Below are 13,309 nucleotides of genomic sequence, written 5' to 3'. Positions count from 1 at the left end.
GTTTTGGTTGTCAGGCTGGGATTGAGATCGATAGTCAAGCTGTTGTCTCTTCTCATTGTGTGTTTTGGTTGTCAGGCTGGGATTGAGATGGATAGTCAAGCTGTTGTCTCTTCTCATTGTGTGTTTTGGTTGTCAGGCTGGGATTGAGATGGATAGTCAAGCTGTTGTCTCTTCTCATTGTGTGTTTTGGTTGTCAGGCTGGGATTGAGATCGATAGTCAAGCTGTTGTCTCTTCTCATTGTGTGTTTTGGTTGTCAGGCTGGGATTGAGATCGATAGTCAAGCTGTTGTCTCTTCTCATTGTGTGTTTTGGTTGTCAGGCTGGGATTGAGATGGATAGTCAAGCTGTTATCTCTTCTCATTGTGTGGTGCTGTTGTTGTTTATGCCAGACTGTGTTTGAGACACTGTCTGTTGGGGGCCTGTGGTACGAAAATCTGAGTTTGTGGGACATCTCTGTGTAATCAGGCTGTGTTTGAGACGCTAACACTGTGTTGTCAGGCTCTAACACTGTGTTGTCGGGCTCTAACACTGTGTTGTGTTGTCGGGCTCTAACACTGTGTTGTGTTGTCGGGCTCTAACACTGTGTTGTTGGGCTCTAACACTGTTGTGTTGTCAGGCTCTGACACTGTGTTGTGTTGTCGGGCTCTAACACTGTGTTGTCGGGCTCTAACACTGTGTTGTCGGGCTCTAACACTGTGTTGTGTTGTCGGGCTCTAACACTGTGTTGTGTTGTCGGGCTCTAACACTGTGTTGTGTTGTTGGGCTCTAACACTGTGTTGTGTTGTCAGGCTCTAACACTGTGTCTCTGTGTTGTCAGGCTCTAACCCTGTGTCTCTGTGTTGTCGGGCTCTGACACTGTGTCTCTGTGTTGTCAGGCTCTATTACTGTGTCTCTGTTGTGTTGACCCATCTCTGTTTTCTCTAGGCTGTGATTGAGACTCTGTCTGTGGGGGCCACTATGCTGTTACCTCCTCTGAGAGAGAGGATGGAGCTTCTCCACTCCCTGCTGCCCCAGGGACCTGACAGATGGGAGAGTCTGTCCAAAGGACAGGTATAGTACATAGATGTATTGCACGTTGGTCTGAACAATGCCATTTACCTGTGACTATATCAATAAGGCCCTAGTTCTATTTAGTCAATAAGGCCCTAGTTCTATTTAGTCAATAAGACCCTAGTTCTATTTAAGCAATAAGGCCCTAGTTCTATTTAGTCAATAAGGCCCTAGTTCTATTTAGTCAATAAGGCCCTAGTTCTATTTAGTCAATAAGGCCCTAGTTCTATTTAAGCAATAAGGCCCGAGGGAGTGTGGTATATGGTCAATATAGCACGGCTATGGGCTGTTCTTAGCCATGACGCAACACGGAGTGCCTGGACACAGCCCTTAGCCGTGGTATATTGACCATATACCACAAACTCCCAAGGTGCCTTATTGCTATTTTATATAACAGGTGGGTCTAATCCTGAATGCTGATTGGTTAAAACTGCATTCCAGCCGGTGTCTATTCCACAAGTTGCCCCCGGATAAATCTATGATGTTAAAATGCATATTTACTCTGTTCCATCTGACTTCGCAATCCACTGTCTCGTCAGCCCAGCCAGGCAATTTATAAACCTGATCTCCGCTATAAAAAGCATCTAGACATGGTCTCACATTTCGTTTTCAACAGCGGAGATTTGTATAAACCTTTCCGTTTGTCACTCTGACATTTGCAACATTGTTTCAATATTCAAATTGAATCTCCAGCTGTCTCATAGTGATGAACGGGTCGGGACAGACGGGCAGGAAGCTTTTCTCAGCCTGTCAAACTCATGAATCAGCATCATCTTTCTGGATTAAAATATACAAAGAAATGTCAAAATATTACGAAGTGCAGGTTTGGGAAAAGCTTCTCCAAACGTTCCCAAGTCAAAATGCTGCCATCGATCGATCGATAGCTGACTTCTGTGTATCTCTCTTCAGCTGCATCCTGTCCCTGCCTCTGACCCCTGACCTCTAACCTCTGACCCTTGACCCTGTGTTTTCCAGAGGATGCAACTGGACATCATTCTGACTTCGCTCCAGGACCACACCCACGTAGCATCCCTCCTGGGGTTCAGCTGTCCCCCCGATGCCCCCGAGGCCCTGGCCGCTTCCTGCGGCCTGGACCCCTCCTACGGAGCCCCCGGCACCAACCCTGACACACACCTGGCTGAGATCCTAATGAAGACCCTGCTCAGGAACCTGGGCTTCTACACGGTGAGGAGAGTGGCAGCCTAGTTGTTCCAGATCATTCTGTCTTACAGTGGCTTGCGAAAGTATTCACCCCCCCCTTGGCATTTTTCCTATTTTGTTGCCTTTCAACCTGAAATTAAAATAGATTTTTTGGGGGGGTTTGTATCATTTGATTTACACAACACGCCTACCACTTTGAAAATACTGAATATTTTTTGTGAAACAAACCAGAAATAAGACAGAAAAACAGAAAACTTGAGCGTGCTTAACTATTCACCCCCCCAATGTCAATATTTTGTAGAGCCACCTTTTTCAGCAATTACAGCTGTAAGTCTCTTGGGTTATGTCTCTATAAGCTTGGCACATCTAGCCACTGGGATGTTTGCCCATTCTTCAAGGCAAAACTGACCCAGCTCGTTCAAGTCGGATGGGTTCCGCTGATGTACAGCAATCTTTAAGTCATACCACAGATTCTCAATTGGATTGAGTTCTGGGCTTTGACAGGGCCATTCCAAGACATTGTGGGGATGGCGTTCTCGGGGTGATGAGAGGTGTTGGGTTTGCACCAGACATAGCGCTTTCCTTGATGGCCAAAAAGCTAAATTTTAGTCTCATTTGACCAGAGTACCTTCTTCCATATTTCTGGGGAGTCTTCCAAATGCCTTTTGGCGAACACCAAACGTGTTTGCTTATTTTTTTCTTTAAGCAATGGCTTTTTTCTGGCCACTTTTCCGTAAAGCCCAGATCTGTGGAGTGTACTGCTTAAAGTGGTCCTATGGACAGATACTCCAATCCAAGTTTCTGATGTAGCTGTTACTCTGCTAATTCATCTAGCTTCTGATGTAGCTGTTACCCTGCTAATTCATCTAGCTTCTGATGTGACTGTTACTCTGCTAATTCATCTAGCTTCTGATGTAGCTGTTACCCTGCTAATTCATCTAGCTTCTGATGTAGCTGTTACCCTGCTAATTCATCTAGCTTCTGATGTAGCTGTTACCTTGCTAATTCATCTAGCTTCTGATGTGACTGTTACTCTGCTAATTCATCTAGCTTCTGATGTAGCTGTTACTCTGGGAGTCTTTCTCCTGGGTGGTAGATGTAGCTGTTACCCTGCTAGTCTTTCTTCTGGGTGGTAGATGTAGCTGTTACCCTGCTAGTCTTTCTCCTGGGTGGTAGATGTAGCTGTTACTCTGGGAGTCTTTCTCCTGGGTGATATATGTGGCTGTTACCCTGCTAGTTTATCTCCTGGGTGGTAGATGTAGCTGTTAGTTTAACTAGTTTATCTCCTGGGTGGTAGATTTAGCTGTTACCCTGCTAGTCTTTCTCCTGGGTGGTAGATGTAGCTCTTACCCTGCTAGTTTATCTCCTGGGTAGTAGATGTGTCTGTTACCCTGCTAGTTTATCTCCTGGGTGGTAGATGTGGCTGTTACCCTGCTAGTTTATCTCCTGGGTGGTAGATGTGTCTGTTACCCTGCTAGTTTATCTCCTGGGTGGTAGATGTAGCTGTTACCCTGCTAGTTTATCTCCTGGGTGGTAGATGTAGCTGTTAGTTTATCTAGTTTATCTCCTGGGTGTTAGATGTGGCTGTTACCCTGCTAGTTTATCTCCTGGGTGGTAGATGTGGCTGTTACTCTGCTAGTTTATCTCCTGGGTGGTAGATGTGGCTGTTACCCTGCTAGTTTATCTCCTGGGTGGTAGATGTGGCTGTTACCCTGCTAGTTTATCTCCTGGGTGGTATTAAGTAGCAGATCTGTGCTTCTCTCTCTTGTTGCCTGGATATTCATTGTGTGTGTGTGTGTGTGTATGTGTGCAGGACCAAGCGTTTGGGGAACTAGAGAAGAACAGTGACAAGCTGCTCCAGGGAACGTCTTCATCAGACAGCAGTCAGCCGGCCCATCTCCACGAGCTGCTCTGCTCTCTACAGAAACAACTGCTGGCATACTGCCACATCAACTGTGTTACTGAGGTACGCACACACACACACACACACTGGGCATGCACACACACACACACACACACACACACACACACACACACACACACACACACACACACACACACGCTGGGCATGCATACACACACACACACACACACACACACACACACTGGGCATGCATACACACACACACACACACACACACACACTGGGCATGCATACACACACACACACACACACACTGGGGATGCATACACGCACACACACACACACACACACATACGTTTTCTCAGATATTCTATACTGTGACCATCACAATCCCGTTTACAGAGCTGAAGCTTGACAAAGCAGACCTTTTATGCAACAGGTTTGAGTTTTTATTAATGAATGAAAGATGGTTACCTGTTTATGACGGTCTCTGTCATATGTTTGTGTCCACAACTCTAGTAGTAGTAATAGTTAGTAACATTGTCCTGGTCTATAATACCTCCAGAACTCTAGTAGTAGTAATAGTTAGTAACATTGTCCTGGTCTATAATAACTCCAGAACTCTAGTAGTAGTAATAGTTAGTTAGTAACATTGTCCTGGTCTATATTACCTCCAGAACTCTAGTAGTAGTAATAGTTAGTAACATTGTCCTGGTCTATAATACCTCCAGAACTCTAGTAGTAGTAATAGTTAGTTAGTAACATTGTCCTGGTCTATAATACCTCCAGAACTCTAGTAGTAGTAATAGTTAGTTAGTAACATTGTCCTGGTCTATAATACCTCCAGAACTCTAGTAGTAGTAATAGTTAGTAACATTGTCCTGGTCTATAATACCTCCAGAACTCTAGTAGTAGTAATAGTTAGTAACATTGTCCTGGTCTATAATACCTCCAGAACTCTAGTAGTAGTAATAGTTAGTAACATTGTCCTGGTCTATAATACCTCCAGAACTCTAGTAGTAGTAATAGTTAGTAACATTGTCCTGGTCTATAATACCTCCAGAACTCTAGCAGTAGTAATAGTTAGTAACATTGTCCTGGTCTATAATACCTCCAGAACTCTAGCAGTAGTAATAGTTAGTAACATTGTCCCTGTGTTTAATACCTCCAGAACTCCAGCAGTGTGGCTCTGCTCCATAAGCACCTCCAGCTGCTGCTGCCCCACGCTACAGACATCTTCTCCCGCTCCGCCACCCTGCTGCAGGAGAGCTCCTGGAACGGCAGCATCAGAGAGAAACTACGAGGTTATTATGTCTACTACTGTATCACTGTCTGTCTGCCTGTCTGTCTGTCTGTCTGTCTGTCTGTCTGTCTGTCTGTCTGTCTGTCTTTCTGTCTCCCCCTCTCTCTCTCTCTCTCTCTCTCTCTCTCCCTCTCTTAATAATAAAGTTATCAAATAAAACAAATGTAATATAATATAAATATTTAATTAATGTAAAATAAATAACTGATGGTTGATAAGAGATAAGCAGTAATGAACAGTCACTACCGTCATGGGACTTGTATTAATTTAACCCACATAATGCATAGTACATTTCATGCCTTTCTAGGGAGTTTTTCCCAGCCACCGTGCTTCTACACCTGCATTGCTTGCTGTTTGGGGTTTTAGGCTGGGTTTCTGTACAGCACTTTGAGATATCAGCTGATGTAAGAAGGGCTTTAGAAATACATTTGATTTGATTTGATGTAAAGACATAAATAATAGTCAAAACCAAAATCGTGATTATATTTTGAAAATCGGACCGAATCCGAACCGACTTTAAAAATGGCTAATCGCTCAGCACTAATATCAACCCAGCAGGGATTCAATTTCACCCCTTCTAATATCAACCCAGCAGGGATCCAATTTCACCCCTTCTAATATCAACCCAGCAGGGATCCAATTTCACCCCTTCTAATATCAACCCAGCAGGGATCCAATTTCACCCCTTCTAATATCAACCCAGCAGGGATCCAATTTCACCCCTTCTAATATCAACCCAGCAGGGATCCAATTTCACCCATTCTAATATCAACCCAGCAGGGATCCAATTTCACCCCTTCTAATATCAACCCAGCAGGGATCCAATTTCACCCCTTCTAATATCATCCCGGCAGGGATCCAATTTCACCCCTTCTAATATCATCCCAGCAGTGATCCAATTTCACCCCTTCTAATATCATCCCAGCAGTGATCCAATTTCACCCCTTCTAATATCATCCCAGCAGGGAGCCAATTTCACCCCTTCTAATATCATCCCAGCAGTGATCCAATTTCACCCCTTCTAATATCATCCCAGCAGGGATCCAATTTCACCCCTTCTAAAATCAACCCAGCAGGGATCCAATTTCACCCTTTCTTTTCTCTTTCTGCCTCTATCTTTTGTCTTCTTCTCTCTATCTCTCACTCTCAAACACACAGGCATTGTTGAATCAGAGATGTTTTCATTTCAATGCCAAGAAGAAATGCCTCTCCCTGTCTGTCTCTGTCCTAGATGTGATCTACATGTCACTTCCTGGTTTATTAACTCTCTGTCTGTCTCTGTTCTAGATGTGATCTACGTGTCACTTCCTGGTTTATTATCTCTCTGTCTGTCTCTGTCCTAGATGTGATGTACATGTCACTTCCTGGTTTATTATCTCTCTGTCTCTGTCCTAGATGTGATCTACGTGTCACTTCCTGGTTTATTAACTCTCTGTCTGTCTCTATTCTAGATGTGATCTACATGTCACTTCCTGGTTTATTATCTCTCTGTCTGTCTCTGTTCTAGATGTGATGTACATGTCACTTCCTGGTTTATTATCTCTCTGTCTCTGTCCTGGATGAGATGTACATGTCACTTCCTGGTTTATTATCTCTGTCTCTGTCCTAGATGTGATCTACGTGTCACTTCCTGGTTTATTAACTCTCTGTCTGTCTCTGTCCTAGATGTGATCTACGTGTCTGCAGCAGGCAGTATGCTGTGTCAGATCGTCAACAGTCTACTACTACTACCAGTGTCTGTAGCCAGACCTCTGCTGAGCTACCTGCTAGACCTGCTGCCTCCTCTAGACTGTCTCAACAGACTGCTGCCTGCTGCCACACCGTTGGAAGACCAGGAGCTGCAGTGGCCTCTACATGGTGAGGAGATAGAGATGTAGTGACCTCTACATGGTGAGGAGATAGAGCTGTAGTGGCCTCTACATGGTGAGGAGATAGAGATGTAGTGACCTCTACATGGTGAGGAGATAGAGATGTAGTGACCTCTACATGGTGAGGAGATAGAGCTGTAGTGACCTCTACATGGTGAGGAGATAGAGATGTAGTGACCTCTACATGGTGAGGAGATAGAGATGTAGTGACCTCTACATGGTGAGGAGATAGAGATGTAGTGACCTCTACATGGTGAGGAGATAGAGATGTAGTGACCTCTACATGGTGAGGAGATAGAGATAGAGCTGTAGTGGCCTCTACATGGTGAGGAGGTAGAGATAGAGCTGTAGTGGCCTCTACATGGTGAGGAGATAGAGATGTAGTGACCTCTACAAGGTGAGGAGATAGAGATAGAGCTGTAGTGGCCTCTACATGGTGAGGAGATAGAGCTGTAGTGACCTCTACATGGTGAGGAGATAGAGCTGTAGTGGCCTCTACATGGTGAGGAGATAGAGATAGAGCTGTAGTGGCCTCTACATGGTGAGGAGGTAGAGATAGAGCTGTAGTGGCCTCTACATGGTGAGGAGATAGAGATGTAGTGACCTCTACATGGTGAGGAGATAGAGATAGAGCTGTAGTGGCCTCTACATGGTGAGGAGATAGAGATAGAACTGTAGTGACCTCTACATGGTGAGGAGATAGAGCTGTAGTGACCTCTACATGGTGAGGAGATAGAGCTGTAGTGGCCTCTACATGGTGAGGAGATAGAGATAGAGCTGTAGTGACCTCTACATGGCGAGGAGATAGACCTGTAGTGACCTCTACATGGCGAGGAGATAGAGCTGTAGTGACCTCTACATGGTGAGGAGATAGAGCTGTAGTGACCTCTACATGGTGAGGAGATAGAGCTGTAGTGGCCTCTACATGGTGAGGAGATAGAGCTGTAGTGGCCTCTACATGGTGAGGAAATAGAGCTGTATTGACCTCTACATGGTGAGGAGATAGAGCTGTAGTGACCTCTACATGGTGAGGAGATGGAGATAGAGGTGTAGTGGCCTCTACATGGTGAGGAGATAGAGCTGTAGTGATCTATACATGGCGAGGAGATAGAGCTGTAGTGACCTCTACATGGTGAGGAGATAGAGCTGTAGTGACCTCTACATGGTGAGGAGATAGAGCTGTAGTGACCTCTACATGGTGAGGAGATAGAGCTGTAGTGACCTCTACATGGTGAGGAGATAGAGCTGTAGTGACCTCTACATGGTGAGGAGATAGAGCTGTAGTGACCTCTACATGGTGAGGAGATAGAGATAGAGCTGTAGTGGCCTCTACATGGTGAGGAGATAGAGATAGAGCTGTAGTGATCTCTACATGGCGAGGAGATAGAGCTGTAGTGACCTCTACATGGTGAGGAGATAGAGCTGTAGGGACCTCTACATGGTGAGGAGATAGAGATGTAGTGACCTCTACATGGTGAGGAGATAGAGATGTAGTGACCTCTACATGGTGAGGAGATAGAGCTGTAGTGACCTCTACATGGTGAGGAGATAGAGATGTAGTGACCTCTACATGGTGAGGAGATAGAGATGTAGTGACCTCTACATGGTGAGGAGATAGAGATGTAGTGACCTCTACATGGTGAGGAGATAGAGATGTAGTGACCTCTACATGGTGAGGAGATAGAGATAGAGCTGTAGTGGCCTCTACATGGTGAGGAGGTAGAGATAGAGCTGTAGTGGCCTCTACATGGTGAGGAGATAGAGATGTAGTGACCTCTACAAGGTGAGGAGATAGAGATAGAGCTGTAGTGGCCTCTACATGGTGAGGAGATAGAGATAGAACTGTGTGATCTCTACATGGTGAGGAGATAGAGCTGTAGTGACCTCTACATGGTGAGGAGATAGAGCTGTAGTGGCCTCTACATGGTGAGGAGATAGAGATAGAGCTGTAGTGGCCTCTACATGGTGAGGAGGTAGAGATAGAGCTGTAGTGGCCTCTACATGGTGAGGAGATAGAGATGTAGTGACCTCTACATGGTGAGGAGATAGAGATAGAGCTGTAGTGGCCTCTACATGGTGAGGAGATAGAGATAGAACTGTAGTGACCTCTACATGGTGAGGAGATAGAGCTGTAGTGACCTCTACATGGTGAGGAGATAGAGCTGTAGTGGCCTCTACATGGTGAGGAGATAGAGATAGAGCTGTAGTGACCTCTACATGGCGAGGAGATAGACCTGTAGTGACCTCTACATGGCGAGGAGATAGAGCTGTAGTGACCTCTACATGGTGAGGAGATAGAGCTGTAGTGACCTCTACATGGTGAGGAGATAGAGCTGTAGTGGCCTCTACATGGTGAGGAGATAGAGCTGTAGTGGCCTCTACATGGTGAGGAAATAGAGCTGTATTGACCTCTACATGGTGAGGAGATAGAGCTGTAGTGACCTCTACATGGTGAGGAGATGGAGATAGAGGTGTAGTGGCCTCTACATGGTGAGGAGATAGAGCTGTAGTGATCTATACATGGCGAGGAGATAGAGCTGTAGTGACCTCTACATGGTGAGGAGATAGAGCTGTAGTGACCTCTACATGGTGAGGAGATAGAGCTGTAGTGACCTCTACATGGTGAGGAGATAGAGCTGTAGTGACCTCTACATGGTGAGGAGATAGAGCTGTAGTGACCTCTACATGGTGAGGAGATAGAGCTGTAGTGACCTCTACATGGTGAGGAGATAGAGATAGAGCTGTAGTGGCCTCTACATGGTGAGGAGATAGAGATAGAGCTGTAGTGATCTCTACATGGCGAGGAGATAGAGCTGTAGTGACCTCTACATGGTGAGGAGATAGAGCTGTAGTGACCTCTACATGGTGAGGAGATAGAGCTGTAGTGACCTCTACATGGTGAGGAGATAGAGATAGAGCTGTAGTGGCCTCTACATGGTGAGGAGATAGAGATAGAGCTGTAGTGGCCTCTACATGGTGAGGAGATAGAGCTGTAGTGGTCTCTACATGGTGAGGAGTTGGAGCTGTAGGGACCTCTACATGGTGAGTTGATAGAGCTGTATTGACCTCTACATGGTGAGGAGATAGAGCTGTAGTGGTCTCTACATGGTGAGGAGATAGAGATAGAGGTGTAGTGGCCTCTACATGGTGAGGAGATAGAGCTAGAGGTGTAGTGACCTCTACATGGTGAGGAGATAGAGCTGTACTGACCTCTACCTGGTGAGGAGATAGAGCTGCAGTGGCCTCTACACGGTGAGGAGATAGAGATAGAGCTGTAGTGATCTCTACATGGTGAGGAGTTGGAGCTGTAGTGATCTCTACATGGTGAGGAGATAGAGCTGTAGTGATCTCTACATGGTGAGGAGATAGAGCTGTAGTGATCTCTACATGGTGAGGAGTTGGAGCTGTAGTGATCTCTACATGGTGAGGAGATAGAGCTGTAGTGGTCTCTACATGGTGAGGAGTTGGAGTTGTAGTGGTCTCTACATGGTGAGGAGATAGAGGTGTAGTGGTCTCTACATGGTGAGGAGTTGGAGCTGTAGTGGCCTCTACATGGTGAGGAGATAGAGATAGAACTGTAGTGACCTCTACATGGTGAGGAGATAGAGCTGTAGTGGCCTCTACATGGTGAGGAGATAGAGATAGAGCTGTAGTGACCTCTACATGGCGAGGAGATAGAGCTGTAGTGACCTCTACATGGTGAGGAGATAGAGCTGTAGTGGCCTCTACATGGTGAGGAGATAGAGATAGAGCTGTAGTGACCTCTACATGGCGAGGAGATAGAGCTGTAGTGACCTCTACATGGCGAGGAGATAGAGCTGTAGTGACCTCTACATGGTGAGGAGATAGAGCTGTAGTGACCTCTACATGGTGAGGAGATAGAGCTGTAGGGACCTCTACATGGTGAGGAGATAGAGCTGTAGTGGCCTCTACATGGTGAGGAGATAGAGCTGTAGTGGCCTCTACATGGTGAGGAAATAGAGCTGTATTGACCTCTACATGGTGAGGAGATAGAGCTGTAGTGACCTCTACATGGTGAGGAGATAGAGCTGTAGTGATCTCTACATGGTGAGGAGATAGAGCTGTAGTGACCTCTACCTGGTGAGGAGATAGAGCTGCAGTGGCCTCTACACAGTGAGGAGATAGAGCTGTAGTGATCCCTACATGGTGAGGAGTTGGAGCTGTAGTGATCTCTACATGGTGAGGAGATAGAGCTGTAGTGACCTCTACATGGTGAGGAGATAGAGCTGTAGTGGCCTCTACATGGTGAGGAGATAGAGATAGAGCTGTAGTGACCTCTACATGGCGAGGAGATAGAGCTGTAGTGACCTCTACATGGTGAGGAGATAGAGCTGTAGTGACCTCTACATGGTGAGGAGATAGAGCTGCAGTGGCCTCTACACAGTGAGGAGATAGAGCTGTAGTGATCTCTACATGGTGAGGAGTTGGAGCTGTAGTGATCTCTACATGGTGAGGAGATAGAGCTGTAGTGACCTCTACATGGTGAGGAGATAGAGCTGTAGTGGCCTCTACATGGTGAGGAGATAGAGATAGAGCTGTAGTGACCTCTACATGGCGAGGAGATAGAGCTGTAGTGACCTCTACATGGTGAGGAGATAGAGCTGTAGTGACCTCTACATGGTGAGGAGATAGAGCTGTAGTGACCTCTACATGGTGAGGAGATAGAGCTGTAGTGACCTCTACATGGTGAGGAGATAGAGATAGAGCTGTAGTGGCCTCTACATGGTGAGGAGATAGAGATAGAGCTGTAGTGGCCTCTACATGGTGAGGAGATAGAGCTGTAGTGGTCTCTACATGGTGAGGAGTTGGAGCTGTAGGGACCTCTACATGGTGAGTTGATAGAGCTGTAGTGGCCTCTACATGGTGAGGAGATAGAGCTGTAGTGGTCTCTACATGGTGAGGAGATAGAGCTGTATTGACCTCTACATGGTGAGGAGATAGAGCTGTAGTGACCTCTACATGGTGAGGAGATAGAGATAGAGGTGTAGTGGCCTCTACATGGTGAGGAGATAGAGCTAGAGGTGTAGTGACCTCTACATGGTGAGGAGATAGAGCTGTAGTGACCTCTACCTGGTGAGGAGATAGAGCTGCAGTGGCCTCTACATGGTGAGGAGATAGAGCTGTAGTGACCTCTACATGGTGAGGAGATAGAGATAGAGGTGTAGTGGCCTCTACATGGTGAGGAGATAGAGCTAGAGGTGTAGTGACCTCTACATGGTGAGGAGATAGAGCTGTAGTGACCTCTACATGGTGAGGAGATAGAGCTAGAGGTGTAGTGACCTCTACATGGTGAGGAGATAGAGCTGTAGTGACCTCTACATGGTGAGGAGATAGAGCTGTAGTGGCCTCTACATGGTGAGGAGATAGAGCTGTAGTGGTCTCTACATGGTGAGGAGATAGAGCTGTATTGACCTCTACATGGTGAGGAGATAGAGCTGTAGTGACCTCTACATGGTGAGGAGATAGAGATAGAGGTGTAGTGGCCTCTACACGGTGAGGAGATAGAGATAGAGGTGTAGTGGCCTCTACACGGTGAGGAGATAGAGCTGTAGTGACCTCTACATGGTGAGGAGATAGAGCTGTAGTGATCTCTACATGGTGAGGAGTTGGAGCTGTAGTGATCTCTACATGGTGAGGAGTTGGAGCTGTAGTGATCTCTACATGGTGAGGAGATAGAGCTGTAGTGGTCTCTACATGGTGAGGAGTTGGAGTTGTAGTGGTCTCTACATGGTGAGGAGATAGAGATAGAGGTGTAGTGGCCTCTACATGGTGAGGAGTTGGAGCTGTAGTGATCTCTACATGGTGAGGAGATAGAGCTGTAGTGACCTCTACATGGTGAGGAGGTAGAGATAGAGCTGCAGTGGCCTCTACATGGTGAGGAGATAGAGATAGAGCTGTAGTGATCTCTACATGGTGAGGAGATAGAGCTGTAGTGGCCTCTACATGGTGAGGAGATAGAGCTGTAGTGGTCTCTACATGGTGAGGAGATAGAGGTGTAGTGGTCTCTACATGGTGAGGAGATAGAGCTGTAGTGGTCTCTAC

General features: G+C 46.3%; 1 protein-coding gene across 1 annotated transcript in view; it reads left to right on the top strand.

Annotated features, from left to right (window-relative positions):
* Positions 1-13,309, top strand: part of LOC110527031 (probable E3 ubiquitin-protein ligase HERC1) — a 241,573-nt gene that overhangs the window by 39,285 nt on the left and 188,979 nt on the right. Inside the window, exons 14-18 of the mRNA XM_036964527.1 lie at positions 925-1,050; positions 2,026-2,235; positions 4,025-4,177; positions 5,247-5,379; positions 7,044-7,235. Of these exons, the coding sequence (XP_036820422.1) occupies positions 925-1,050; positions 2,026-2,235; positions 4,025-4,177; positions 5,247-5,379; positions 7,044-7,235 (814 nt within the window). The remainder of the gene's footprint in view (positions 1-924; positions 1,051-2,025; positions 2,236-4,024; positions 4,178-5,246; positions 5,380-7,043; positions 7,236-13,309) is intronic.

The sequence above is a fragment of the Oncorhynchus mykiss genome, chromosome 26 (genome assembly GCF_013265735.2).
Source record: "Oncorhynchus mykiss isolate Arlee chromosome 26, USDA_OmykA_1.1, whole genome shotgun sequence".
In the NCBI taxonomy this organism is placed as follows: Eukaryota; Metazoa; Chordata; class Actinopteri; order Salmoniformes; family Salmonidae; genus Oncorhynchus; species Oncorhynchus mykiss.
The sequence above is the reverse complement of the archived record's forward strand: the minus strand, read 5'-3'. Positions and strand labels throughout refer to the sequence as shown.